This window comes from Scyliorhinus torazame, chromosome 9 (genome assembly GCF_047496885.1).
Source record: "Scyliorhinus torazame isolate Kashiwa2021f chromosome 9, sScyTor2.1, whole genome shotgun sequence".
In the NCBI taxonomy this organism is placed as follows: domain Eukaryota; kingdom Metazoa; phylum Chordata; class Chondrichthyes; order Carcharhiniformes; family Scyliorhinidae; genus Scyliorhinus; species Scyliorhinus torazame.
In genome coordinates this window covers 795,633-810,088 of record NC_092715.1, presented here as the reverse complement: position 1 = coordinate 810,088, position 14,456 = coordinate 795,633, and the positions used below count along the sequence as shown (strand labels likewise).

General features: G+C 47.4%; 1 protein-coding gene across 4 annotated transcripts in view; it reads right to left on the bottom strand.

The window, feature by feature from the left end:
* Positions 1-14,456, bottom strand: part of nup155 (nucleoporin 155) — a 404,177-nt gene that overhangs the window by 190,273 nt on the left and 199,448 nt on the right. For all 4 annotated transcript variants that reach the window (XM_072515568.1, XM_072515570.1, XM_072515569.1 and 1 more), the window contains exons 21-22: positions 11,620-11,735; positions 10,570-10,667 (exon numbers count right to left, since the gene is read on the bottom strand). In XM_072515568.1, coding sequence (XP_072371669.1) covers positions 10,570-10,667; positions 11,620-11,735 — 214 coding nt within the window. The remainder of the gene's footprint in view (positions 1-10,569; positions 10,668-11,619; positions 11,736-14,456) is intronic.

The window sequence follows — 14,456 nt, the reverse complement described above, 5'->3', positions numbered from 1 at the left end:
ACAACATCTTGGTAAACTTCCTCCGCACCCTCTCCAAAGCCTCCACATCCTTCTGGTAGTGTGGCGACCAGAATTGAACACGATACTCCAAGTGTGGCCAAACTAAGGTTCTATACAGCTGCAACATGACTTGCCAATTCTTATATTCAATGCCCCGGCCAATGAAGGCAAGCATGCCGTATGTCTTCTTGACTACCTTCTCCACCTGTGTTGCCCCTTTCAGTGACCTGTGGACCTGTACTCCTCGATCTCTCTGACTGTGAATACTCTTAAAGGTTCTACCATTCCCTGTATATTCCCTACCTGCATTAAACCTTCCAAAATGCATTACCTCACATTTGTCCGGATTAATCTCCATCTGCCATCTCTCCGCCCAAGTCTCCAAACAATCAAAATCCTGCGGTATCCTCTGACAGTCCTCATCGCTATCTGCAATTCCACCAACCTTTGTGTCGTCCGCAAACTTACTAATCAGACCAGTTACATTTTCCTCCAAATCATTTATATATACTACGAACAGCAAAGGTCCCAGCATTGATCCCTGCGGAACACCACTAGTAACAACCCTCCAATCAGAAAAGCATCCTTCCATTGCTACTCTCTGCCTTCTATGACCTAGCCAGTTCTGCATCCATCTTGCCAGCTCACCCCTGATCCTGTGCGACTTCACCTTTTGTACCAGTCTGCCATGAGGGACCTTGTCAAAGGCCTTACTGAAGTCCATATAGACAACATCCACTGCCCTATGTCACGTGAGAGTACCTTTAAGGAATGGATGTTTAAGCAATGTACCTTTAAGAAATAGAGCTGATCATATTACTGAAGTGATGTCAGAGGGTGGGCGGAGCCGAGCTCACTTCTGCTTATTGAGTTTCAGTTTGAGAAGGCAGCTGGGAGTGTCTGTGTGTTTTGCTGAGAGCTGCAGGAAGAAACACAGCTGGGCTGTTGATTTCTGCAATCCAAAGACTATAAATATATTGAATGTAACCTAATGTGCTCCAATTTTTGAAGGTTTGAAGTCTTTTGGATGTTTAAAGGAACAGTTTGAAGGATTATTTAGGGTTGTAGTCTTTTGGGGTTATCTTTGCAGTAATGGTGTTAAGATATTCAATGTTTATTTTTAAAAGGTTAACTTGAGTTCATAGAATAAACATGGTTTTGTTTTAAAAACCACTAGTCCATTTCTGCTGTATCACACCTGGAGAGTACGCCGTGTGCTTCCCACACCACAATCTATTACAAGTTGTAGGTCGGTTGAACTCCATGAAACACTTTGGGGTTCTGTAAACCCGGACCCATAACACCTACCTGCATCAATCATCTTTGTGACCTCGCGAAAAACTCTATCAAGTTAGTGACACACGACCTCCCCTTCACAAAACCGTGCTGCCTCTCGCTAATACGTCCATTTACATAAGAACTAGGAGCAGGAGTCGGCCATCTGGCCCCTCGAGCCTGCTCCACCATTCAATGAGATCATGGCTGATCTTTTGTGGACTCAGCTCCACTTTCCGGCCCGAATACCATCACCCTTAATCCCTTTATTCTTCAAAAAACTATCTATCTTTATCTTAAAAACATTTAATGAAGGAATCTCTACTGCTTCACTGGGCAAGGAATTCCATAGATTCACAACCCTTTGGGTGAAGAAGTTCCTCCTAAACTCAGTCCTAAATCTACTACCCCTTATTTTGAGGCTATTTTTCAAGATGCCCAACACCTCATCTTTTTGGATCTCAATGTGACCCAGGCTATCTACACCCCCTTCTCCAGTCTCATAATCCACTAATTTCTTCTCTTTGGTGAATACTGATGCAAAGTATCCATTTAGTACCTCGCCCATTTCCTCTGGCTCCACACATAGATTCCCTTGCCTATCCTTCAGTGGACCAACCCTTTCCCTGGCTACCCTCGTGCTTTTTATGTACAGGTAAAAAGCCTTGGGATTTTCCTTAACCTTATTTGCCAATGACTTTTCGTGACCCTTTTAGCCCTCCTGGCTACTTGCTTACGTTTCTTCCTACTTTCCTTATATTCCACACAGGCTTAGTCTGTTCCCAGCCTTCTAGCCCTGACAAATCCGGTGGGACCGGAACTAATGTTCTCGGGGGTGTGTTTGCTAGTGCAGTTGGGGAGGGTTTAAACCAATGTGGCAGGGGGATGGGAACCGATGTAGGAAGTCAGTGGGGATTGAAACAAAAGGCAGGAAGGGAGAGTGTGTAAAGCATGACCAGAGAAAGCAGGGCAGAGAGCAAGGAAGGTCTACATTAAACTGCATTTATTTCAATGCAAGGGGCCTGACGGGCAAAGCGGATAAACTCAGGGCATGGATGGGCACATGGGACTGGGATATTATAGCTATGACTGAAACATGGCTAAGGGAGGGGCAGGACTGGCAGCTCAATGTTCCGGGGTACAGATGCTATAGAAAGGATAGAACAGGAGGTAAGAGAGGAGGGGGAGTGGCGTTTTTGATTAGGGAGAACATCACAGCAGTACTTAGAGGGGATATATCCGAGGGTTCGCCCACTGAGTCTATATGGGTGGAACTGAAAAATAAGAAGGGAGAGATCACCTTGATAGGACTGTACTACAGGCCCCCAAATAGTCAGCGGGAAATTGAGGAGCAAATATGTCAGGAGATTACAGATAGCTGCAAGAAAAATAGGGTGGTAATAGTAGGGGACTTTAACTTTCCCAACATTGACTGGGACAGCCATAGCATTAGGGGCTTGGATGGAGGGAAATTTGTTGAGTGTATTCAGGAGGAATTTCTCATTCAGTATGTGGATGGACCGACTAGAGAGGGGGCAAAACTTGACCTCGTCTTGGGAAATAAGGAAGGGCAAGTGACAGAAGTGTTAGTGAGGGATCACTTTGGGCCAAGTGACCATAACTCCATTAGTTTTAAGATAGCTATGGAGAATGTTAGGTCTGGCCCAAGAGTTAAAATTCTTAATTGGGGCAAGGCCAATTTTGATGGTATCAGACAGGAACTTGCAGAGGTAGATTGGGGGAGACTGTTGGCAGGCAAAGGGACGGCTGGTAAATGGGAGGCTTTTAAAAATGTGTTAACCAGGGTGCAGGGTAAGCACATTCCCTTTAGAGTGAAGGGCAAGGCTGGTAGAAGTAGGGAACCCTGGATGACTCGAGATATTGAGACTCTGGTCAAAAAGAAGAAGGAGGCATATGACGTACATAAGCAACTGGGATCAAGTAGATCCCTTGAAGAGTATAGAGATTGTCGAAATAGAGTTAAGAGGGAAATCAGGAGGGCAAAAAGGGGACATGAAATTGCTTTGGCAAATAATGCAAAGGAGAATCCAAAGAGCTTCTACAGATACATAAAGGGAAAAGGAGTAACTAGGGACAGAGTAGGGCCTCTTAAGGATCAACAAGGACATCTATGTGCAGAGCCACAAGAGTTGGGTGAGATCCTGAATGAATATTTCTCATCGGTATTCACGGTGGAGAAAGGCATGGATGTTAGGAAACTAAGGGAAATAAATAGTGATGTCTTGAGAAGTGTGCATATTACAGAGGAGGAGGTGCTGGAAGTCTTAAAGCGCATCAAGGTAGATAAATCCCCGGGACCTGATGAAATGTATCCCAGGATGTTGTGGGAGGCTAGGGAGGAAATTGCGGGTCCCCTAACAGAGATATTTGAATCATCGGCAGCCACAGGTGAGGTGCCTGAAGATTGGAGAGTAGCGAATGTTGTGCCCTTGTTTAAGAAGGGCAGCAGGGAAAAGCCTGGGAACTACAGACCGGTGAGCCTAACGTCTGTAGTAGGTAAGTTGCTAGAAGGTATTCTGAGAGACAGGATCTACAAGCATTTAGAGAGGCAAGGACTGATTCGGGGCAGTCAGCATGGCTTTGTGCGTGGAAAATCATGTCTCACAAATTTGATTGAGTTTTTTGAGGGGGTGACCAAGAAGGTAGATGAGGGCAGTGCAGTAGACGTTGTCTACATGGACTTTAGCAAAGCCTTTGACAAGGTACCGCATGGTAGGTTGATGCAGAAGGTTAAAGCTCACGGGATCCAGGGTGAGGTTGCCAATTGGATTCAAAATTGGCTGGACGAGAGAAGGTGGTTGTAGAGGGTTGTTTTTCAAACTGGAGGCCTGTGACCAGTGGTATGCCTCAGGGATCGGTGCTGGGTCCACTGTTATTTGTGATTTATATTAATGATTTGGATGAGAATTTAGGAGGCATGGTTAGTACGTTTGCAGATGACACCAAGATTGGTGGCACAGTGGATAGTGAAGAAGGTTATCTAGGATTGCAACGGGATCTTGATCAATTAGGCCAGTGGGCCGACGAATGGCAGATGGAGTTTAATTTAGATAAATGTGAGGTGATGCATTTTGGCAGATCGAATCAGGCCAGGACCTACTCAGTTAATGGTATGGCGTTGGGGAGAGTTATAGAACAAAGACATCTAGGAGTACAGGTTCATAGCTCCTTGAAGGTGGAGTCGCAGGTGGACAGGGTGGTGAAGAAGGCATTCGGCATGCTTGGTTTCATTGGTCAGAACATTGAATATAGGAGTTGGGACGTCTTGTTGAAGTTGTACAAGACATTGGTACGGCCACACTTGGAATACGGTGTGCAGTTCTGGTCACCCTATTATAGAAAGGATATTATTAAACTAGAAAGAGTGCAGAAAAGATTTACTAGGGTGTTACCGGGACTTGATGGTTTGAGTTATAAGGAGAGGCTGGATAGACTGGGACTTTTTTCCCTGGAGCGTAGTCTTATAGAGGTGATCTTATAGAGGTCTATAAAATAATGAGGGGCATAGATAAGGTAGATAGTCAACATCTTTTCCCAAAGGTAGGGGAGTCTAAAACTAGAGGGCATAGGTTTAAGGTGAGAGGGGAGAGATTCAGAAGGGCCCAGAGGGGCAATTTCTTCACTCAGAGGGTAGTGAGTGTCTGGAATGTGCTGCCAGAGGGAGTAGTAGAGGCGGGTACAATTGTGTCTTTTAAAAAGCATTTAGATAGTTACATGGGTAAGATGGGTATAGAGGATTATGGGCCAAGTGCGGGCAACTGGGACTAGCTTAATGGTAAAAACTGGGCGGCATGGACTGGTTGGGCCGAAGGGCCTGTTTCCATGCTGTAAACTTCTATGATTCTATGATTCTAAATGCCTCCTTTTTCTTTTTGACGCCGCCTACAATATCTCTCGTTATCTAAGGTTCCTGAAATTTGCCATATTTATCCTTCTTCCTCACAGGAACATGCCGGTCCTGAATTCCTTTCAACTGACATTTGAAAGCCTCCCACATGTCAGATGTTGATTTACCCTCAAACATCCGCCCCCAATCTAGGTTCTTCAGTTCCCGCCTAATATTGTTATAATTAGCCTACCCCAATTTAACACATTCACCCAAGGACCACTCTTATCCTTGTCCACCAGCACTTTAAAACTTACTGAATTGTGGTCACTGTTCGCGAAATGCTCCCCTACCAAAACTTTTACCACCTGGTCGGACTCATTCCCCAATACCAGGTCCAGTATAGCCCCTTCCCTAATTGGACTATCTACATATTGTTTTAAGAAGCCCTCATGGATGCTCCTTCCAAACTCTGCCCCGTCCAAGCCCCTAGCACTAAGTGAGTCCCAGTCAATATTGGGGAAGTTAAAGTCTCCAACCACAACAATCCTGTTGCTTTTACTCCTTTCCAAAATCTGTCTACCTATCTGCTCCTCTATTTCCCACTGGCTGTTGGGTGGCCTGTAGTAAACCCCCAACATTGTGCATTGTGACTGCACCCTTCTTATTCCTGATCTCTACCCATATAGCCTCGCTGCCCTCTGAGGTGTCCTCCCGCAGTACAGCTGTGATATTCTCCCTAACCAGTAGCGCAACTCCTCCACCCCTTTTACATCCCCCTCTATCCCGCCTGAAACATCTAAATCCAACCGAACCACACGGTATGTGAGGAGCTGCCATTGATTACACTTGCTGTAGATGTAGTTGACCGGAACGCTGGAGCACTGCACCCCGCTGAGTGACATTTAAGCACTAATTAATTTAAAATAAACACTTGAATTATTGTTAGATTGTGTTACAATTAACTATATGGCCCTGACGCTAGATGATTTTTACTGTAAAATTAAATGCTAAATACCGATCTCTGCCCTCAGGTTTAGTTATTCCACTATCCAGTTAATCAATTAGATTTTTTTGGAATATTGTTTTTTTTTCAAATTTAACAGATTCCCAACCAGCCAATCAGGTCACAGCTTTACTGTGATGTCGAGACAGGATCTGCTCCCATTTGGAAGCAAATGGACGTATTAGTGAGAGGCAGCACAGTTTTGTGAAGGGGAGGTCGTGTGTCACTAACTTGGTAAGAGTTTTTCGAGGAGGTCACAAAGATGATTGATGCAGGTAGGGCAGTGGATGTTGTCTATCTGGACTTCAGTAAGGCCTTTGACAAGGTCCCTCAGGGCAGAGGAAAATGTAACTGGTCTGATTAGTAAGTTTGCTGACGACACAAAGGCTGGTGGATTTGTGGAAAGCGATGAGTACTGTCGGAGGATACAGTAGGATTTAGATTGTTTGGAGGCTTGGGCGGCGAGATGGTAGATGGAGTTTAATCCGGACAAATGTAAGGTAATGCATTTTGGAAGGTCTAATACAGGGAGGGAATGTAAAAAACCTACTTCGTATTGACAGAAAGAATGATCATGGTGTACAGGTCCACAGGTCACTGAAAGGGGCAACACAGGTGGAGAAGGTAGTCAAGAAGGCATACGGCATAAAGAACAAAGAAAAAAGAAATGTACAGCACAGGAACTGGCCCTTCGGCCCTCCAAGCCCGTGCCGACCATACTGCCCGACTAAACTACAATCTTCTACACTTCCTGGGTCCGTATCCTTCTATTCCCATCCTATTCATATATTTGTCAAGATGCCCCTTAAATGTCCCTATCGTCCCTGCTTCCACTACCTCCTCCGGTAGTGAGTTCCAGGCACCCACTACCCTCTGCGTAAAAAACTTGCCTCGTACATCTACTTTAAACCTTGCCCCTCTCACCTTAAACCTATGCCCCCTAGTAATTGACCCCTCTACCCTGGGGAAAAGCCTCTGACTATCCACTCTGTCTATGCCCCTCATAATTTTGTATACCTCTATCAGGTCGCCCCTCAACCTCCTTCGTTCCAGTGAGAACAAACCGAGTTTATTCAATCGCTCCTCATAGCTTATGCCCTCCATACCAGGCAACATTCTGGTAAATCTCTTCTGCACCCTCTCTAAAGCCTCCACATCCTTCTGGTAGTGTGGCGACCAGAATTGAACACTATACTCCAAGTGTGGCCTAACTAAGGTTCTATACAGCTGCAACATGACTTGCCAATTCTTATACTCAATGCCCCGGCCAATGAAGGCAAGCATGCCGTATGCCTTCATTGGCCGGGGCATTGAGTATAAAAATTGGCAAATCATGTTGCAGCTGTATAGAACCTTAGTTAGGCCAAACTTGGAGTAAAGCGTTCAATTCTGGTTGCCACACTACCAGGAGGATGTGGAGGCTTTAGAGAGGGTGCAGAAGAGATTTACCAAAATGTTGCCTGGTATGGAGGGCATTAGCTATGAGGAGTGGTTGAATAAACTTGGTTAGTTCTCACTGGAACGAAGGAGGTTGAGGGACGACCTGATCGAGGTCTACAAAATTATGAGGGGCATCGAGAGAATGGATCGTCAGAGGCGTTTCCCCAGTGTAGAGGGGTCAATTACTAGGGGACATAGGTTTAAGGTGCGAGGGGCAAGGTTTAGAGTAGATGTACGAGGCAAGTTTTTTACGCAGAGGGTAGTGGGTGCCTGGAACTCGCTGCCAGAGGAGGCGGTGGAAGCAGGGACGATAGTGACATTTAAGGGGCACCTTGACAAATACATGAATAGGATGGGAATAGAGGGATACGGACCCAGGAAGTGTAGAAGATTTTAGTTTAGACGGGCAGCCTGGTCGGCGCAGGTTTGGAGGGCCGAAGGGCCTGTTACTGTGCTGTACTTTTCTTTGTTTTTTGTTGTCTGGTCTGGAGGGTGTTAGCTATGTGGAGAGGCTGAATAGACTTGGACTGTTTTCATTAGAAAGACGAGGTTGAGGGGTGACCTGATAGAGATCTACAAGATTATGAGGGGCATGGATAGAGTGGATGGGCAGGCACTCTTTCCCAGGGTGGAAGGGTCAGTCATCGGGGGCATAGGTTTAAGGTCCGTGGGGCAAAGTTTAAAGGAGATGTGCAAGGCTGGTTTTGTACACAGAGGGTGGAGAGTGCCTGGAACGCGTTGCCGGGGGAGGTTGTGGAGCAGATATATTAACGGCGTTCAAAAGGCATCTTGACAAACACAAGGATAGGATGGGTATAGAGGGATACGGCACGAGGATGTGCTGAGGGTTTAGACCAAGGTTGGCATCATGACCAGTACAGGCTTGAGGGCCGAAGGGCCTGTTTCTGCGCTGTATTGTTCTTTGTAATTAGGAGGTTGATGGAATGGGTAGACAAAAGGGATGTCAGAGGTAGGTTCTTTACCCAGAGAGTAGTGGGGGCATGGAATGCACTTCCTGTGGAAGTAGAACGGAAACATTAGGGACCTTCAAGCGGCTATTGGATAGGTACATGGATTACGGTAAAATGATATAGTGTAGATTAATTTGTTCCTAATCTAGGACAAAAGTTCGGCATAACATCGTGGGCCGAAGGGCCTGTTCTGTGCTGTATTTTTCTATGTTCTATGTTCTAAGTGGCAGATAATATTTAACGCAGAGAAGTTTGACGTGATTCATTTTGGCGGGAAGATCACGAAGAGATGATATAAAATAGGCGGCATGGCGACTGGCATTGCTGCCTCCTGGCGCCAGGGTCCCGGGTTCGATTCCAACCTAGGTGACTGTCTGTGCAGAGTCTGCACATTCTCCCCGTGTCTGCGTGGGCTTCCTCCCGGTGCCAAAGGTGTGCAGGTTTAGGTGGATTGGCCACGATAAATTGCCCGAGTGTCCAAAAGGTTATGTGGGGTTACGGCAATAGGGATAGGGTATGAGCCTGGGTAGGGTGCTCTTTCAAAGGGCCGGTGCAGAGTCGAATGGCCTCTTCCTGCATGTGGGGATTGTACAAGAAAATAATCGGCACACCCGTTTTGTTCCTTGAGGAAGGATGTAAATACATTAGAGACGGTTCAAAAAAGGTTCACTGGATGGATTCCAGGGATGGAGGACTTGTCTTACAGAGAGAGATTGAACAGTTCAGGCATATAGGCACTGGAGTTTAGAAGAATGAAGATCTGATTGAGGTATGTAAGGTGTTAAAAGAAATTGACAGGGTAGACAGAGAGTGGATGTTTCCCCTTGTTAGACAATCTAAAACAAGAGACCATTGTTTTCGGCTAAGAGGTGGCTGATTTCAAACAAAATGAGGAGGAATTACTGCACTCAAAGGGCCATGAATGTGTGGAATTGTCCACTCCAGAGAGCAGTGGATGTCCAAACACAAAACAAATTTGAGGAAATTCCGATCCCAGACCCAGACAGTGTCTCGAAAACTGGAAAGAAAGCCCAATATTGTATTTAATTTTGTCGGACTGTGAGGAAGATTCCTCGCTCCGGGAGCGATTTCACAATGAAATACAGCTCTGGTTTATTAAAGCTCATTTTATTATAACACAGTATTAAAATATCTTTAACATTACACAAGAAACTATTTTACCCTTTAAAGAATGCTGAATATTACAATTCTATTTCCATTTACACAGACCCCTCGCATATCTCAGTCCACTTTTAAATAGTTAGCAGATGCAGACAACTTGTTTAAGAGATGCTCATTGAGACGGTTTGAAGAGATCGACCCGAATCCTGTTCGAACTTCCAATAACTGACCAATCCCTGCTGCTCTGCTGAAATGCCTGGTACTCTAGCCCCTCCCATTGGTGACATCATCTTCCCAAGCTGAAACGCAATGGGGTGAATTCTGTGCTGGCGCCACTGGGATTCTCCATAAGCGCAGCCCCGCTTGCGGGTTTTCCAGCAGGGTGGGGTGGCCACAATGAGGAATCTCATTGGCCAGTGGTGGGAATGGAGAATCCGTTGCCAGCGACGATGCGCCGCCGAGGAACACACAGCTGGGGAGGCGGAGGATTCACCCTAATGTCACTAATTAAATACTCCATCGGGAACCCTCTTAATCCAAACAAAAATCCATTAACCCAAGCTTTTACAGTGCTTTAATTGCACTTCTGGCTCCCAAAACGCCTAGATGCCTTGCAACCAGGATTTTTTAAAACACTAGGCAAAGGTAAAGTCACCCTTTGAGGGGGAGAGCTGACCGGTGGTGATTTAACCTGAAGATCACCACACCTCAGGTGAGGGGCAAGGTTGAGAAGGCGGAGCCTTCATTAATTGAACCCGCGCTGCTGGCCTTGCTCTGCATCACAAACCAGCTGTCTAGCCAACTGAGCTAAATCGTCCTTCAGAGAGGCAGCACAAACACAACACGCCTTTCCTTTACGCTCTAACAATTCTCTGATTCTAGTTGAGGTGAGTGTGGAAGCTGCTTACTGTGGTATTTCCGTTGCAGCTCCTGTTGAACTTGCTGTGAGCCTCCATCAGGACGTATGAACCCCAGCAGCCTCTGCGGAACATTGGAAGCACTAAAACTGGAAAAATAAAGTATCACGCAGATCAAAAAACTGTTTCATTCAGTACAGGGCATCTCTCGCTGACCCTTGGCAGGGGGGCGCTGCTTGCTGACCTGACGGCACGGGGGTATCTCTCGCTGACTCGCGGCACGTGGGTGGTCCTCGCTGACCCGACAGTGCAGGACATCACTTACTGACCTGAAGTCATGGGAGGTCCATCAATGAATGGACTGTGCGTGAGATCCCTCACTGGTCAGACAGTGCAGGAGCTCTCTCACTGAATGGATTGTGCAGGATGTCTCTGGCTGACTGGACAGTGCAGAAGGTTCATCACCTATCAGACAGTGGGGGGTGCTCCCTCACTGACTGTGAGCTACGAAGATGGTCAGTGTTAAATTGGCTCTGCCGCCTGTTCATATAGTGCAGAAGGAGGCCGTGCGGCCCATCGAATCTGCACCGACCCTCTGAAAGACCACCTTTCCTAGACCCATCCCCTTGCCCCACGGAACCCCACCTAACCTGCACGTCTTTGGACTGTGGGAGGAAACCGGAGCACCCGGAGGAAACCCACGCACACACGGAGAAAGTGCGAACTCCGCAGACAGTGTTCTGAGGCCGGAATCACTGTGCCACTGTGCCAACCCGGTCCCTGGCGCTGTGAGGCAGCAGTGCTAACCACTGTGCCACCGTGCTACCCCGGATCCCTGGCGCTGCGAGGCAGCAGTGCTAATCACTGTGCCACTGTGCCAACCCGGTCCCTGGGGCTGTGAGGCAGCAGTGCTAACCACTGTGCCACTGTGCCAACCCGGGTCCCTGGCGCTGTGAGGCAGCAGTGCTAACCACTGTGCCACCGTGCTACCCCGGGTCCCTGGCGCTGTGAGGCAGCAGTGCTATCCACTGTGCCACCGTGCTACCCCGGGTCCCTGGCCCTGTGAGGCAGCAGTGCTATCCACTGTGCCGTTAATCTTACCTGGCATTTCCTAGAGTTCCAGATCCAAATTGGGAGTTTCTATCAAGGAATTCCCGCAATCCATTGAGTTCAAGCAGAATGTTGGCCAGAGCCTTCACAGCAACGCTGCTCTCAAACTGCAGGGATAATCAACACATCAGCAAATTCACAAACCCACATCAATGAATACACAATCTTGGTTATAAAGTGTGACAGCTCTGGTCACCAGGAAACACTGATATAGAAACATAGAATACAGCAGCAGGAGTCGGCCAGTCACCGTCCAGCCTGCTCCGCCATTCATTATCATTGCTGATCTTCCAACTCAGCAGTCTAATTCCGCTTTACCTCAAATCCTTTACTCCCCTTCATCCAAAGTGATATATCTAACTGCTTCTTGAAAATATACTTGAGGCTGTTTTCATTAGAGAGAAGAAGGTTAAGAGGTGACTTAATTGAGGCATACCCGTAACAGCCTCCCCGAACAGGCGCCGGAATGTGGCGACTAGGGGCTTTTCACAGTAACTTCATTTGAAGCCTACTTGTGACAATAAGCGATTTTCATTTCATTTCCAAGATGATCAGAGGATTGGATAGGGTGGACAGTGAGAGCCTTTTTCCTCGGATGGTGATGTCTAGCACGAGGGGACATAGCTTTAAATTGAGGGGAGATAGATATAGGACAGATGTCAGAGGTAAGTTCTTTACTCAGAGTAGTAAGGGTGTGGAATGCCCTGCCTGCAACAGTAGTGGACTCGCCAACACTAAGGACATTTAAATGGTCATTGGATAGACATATGGACGATAAGGGAATAGTGTAGATGAGCTTCACAGTGGTTTCAAAGGTCGGCGCAACATCGAGGGCTGAAGGGCCTGTACTGCGCGGTAATGTTCTATGTTCTATAATGTTTTGGCCTCAACTACTTCCTGTGATAATGAATTCCACAGGCTCACCACTCTCTGGGTGAAGAAATTTCTCCTCAGCTCTGTCCGAAATGGGCTACCCCACATCCTCAGACTGTGACCCACAATTGAGAACATACTCAACATCAGTCGATTTCGGCGTGAGAACAGCTGGTGAGTCAGTTTCAGCGGGAGCAATGCGGAAGTGGTTGCTGGGAGGTAAGTCTGTCCTTTAAAAGCACTTGTCTTTGCAGGGGCAGGCCAGGCAATTTCGGCGTGAGAACAGCTGGTGAGTCAGTTTCAGCGGGAGCAATGCGGAAGTGGTTGCTGGGAGGTAAGTCTGTCCTTTAAAAGCACTTGTCTTTGCAGGGGCAGGCCAGTCGATTTCGGCGTGAGAACAGCTGGTGAGTCAGTTTCAGCGGGAGCAGTGCGGAAGTGGTTGCTGGGAGGTAAGTCTGTCCTTTAAAAGCACTTGTCTTTGCAGGGGCAGGCCAGTCGATTTCGGCGTGAGAACAGCTGGTGAGTCAGTTTCAGCGGGAGCAGTGCGGAAGTGGTTGCTGGGAGGTAAGTCTGTCCTTTAAAAGCACTTGTCTTTGCAGGGGCAGGCCAGTCGATTTCGGCGGGAGAACAGCTGGTGAGTCAGTTTCAGCGGGAGCAGTGCGGAAGTGGTTGCTGGGTGGTAAGTCTGTCCTTTAAAAGCACTTGTCTTTGCAGGGGCAGGCCAGTCGATTTTGGCGTGAGAACAGCTGGTGAGTCAGTTTCAGCGGGAGCAGTGCGGAAGTGGTTGCTGGGAGGTAGGTCTGTCCTTTAAAAGCACTTGTCTTTGCCGGGGCAGGCCAGTCGATTTTGGCGGGAGTGGAGCTGGCTGGTTAGTCAATTTCAGCAGGAGCTGAGAATTTTTTTTTTTTTTAATTAGTGTTTTAGGCGGGAACAGGAAGTCGACCCGCGGACGTCTGGGAAGACCCTCACCAATAAATTCTGGTGGAGAGGAAACCCGAGACACTACACGTGTAGTGTCTCCCACCCGCCCTCCTCCTCTAACCTAATAATAAAACCCATTGGTCTGAGGTAAGTACCATATTTTATTATATTATTATTATTTTTTTATAAAAAATTTAATTTAGTTGTTAGCCAGATCTTGGTAGAAAGTTAGAGGAATGGCAGGGAAGGGAGTGCAATGTTCCTCCTGCAGGATGTTTGAGGTGAGGGATGCAGTTAGTGTCCCTGCTGATTTTACCTGCAGGAAGTGCTGCCATCTCCAGCTCCTCCAAGACCGAGTTAGGGAACTGGAGTTGGAGTTGGAAGAACTTCGGATCATTCGGGAGGCAGAAGGGGTCATAGATAGCAGCTTCAGGGAATTAGTTACACCAAAGATTGGAGATAGGTGGGTAACTGTAAGAGGGACTGGGAAAAAGCAGTCAGTGCAGGGATCCCCTGCGGTCGTTCCCCTGAGAAACAAGTATACCGCTTTGGATACTTGTGGGGGGGACAACTTACCAGGGGTAAGCCATGGGGTACGGGCCTCTGGCACGGAGTCTGTCCCTGTTGCTCAGAAGGGAAGGGGGAGAGGAGCAGAGCATTAGTAATTGGGGACTCTATAGTCAGGGGCACAGATAGGAGATTTTGTGGGAGCGTGAGAGACTCACGTTTGGTATGTTGCCTCCCAGGTGCAAGGGTACATGATGTCTCGGATCGTGTTTTCCGGGTCCTTAGGGGAGAGGGGGAGCAGCCCCAAGTCGTGGTCCACATTGGCACTAATGACATAGGTAGGAAAGGGGACAAGGATGTCAGGCAGGCTTTCAGGGAGCTAGGATGGAAGCTCAGAACTAGAACAAACAGAGTTGTTATCTCTGGGTAGTTGCCCGTGCCACGTGATAGTGAGATGAGGAATAGGGAGAGAGAGCATTTAAACACGTGGCTACAGGGATGGTGCAGGCGGGAGGGATTCAGATTTC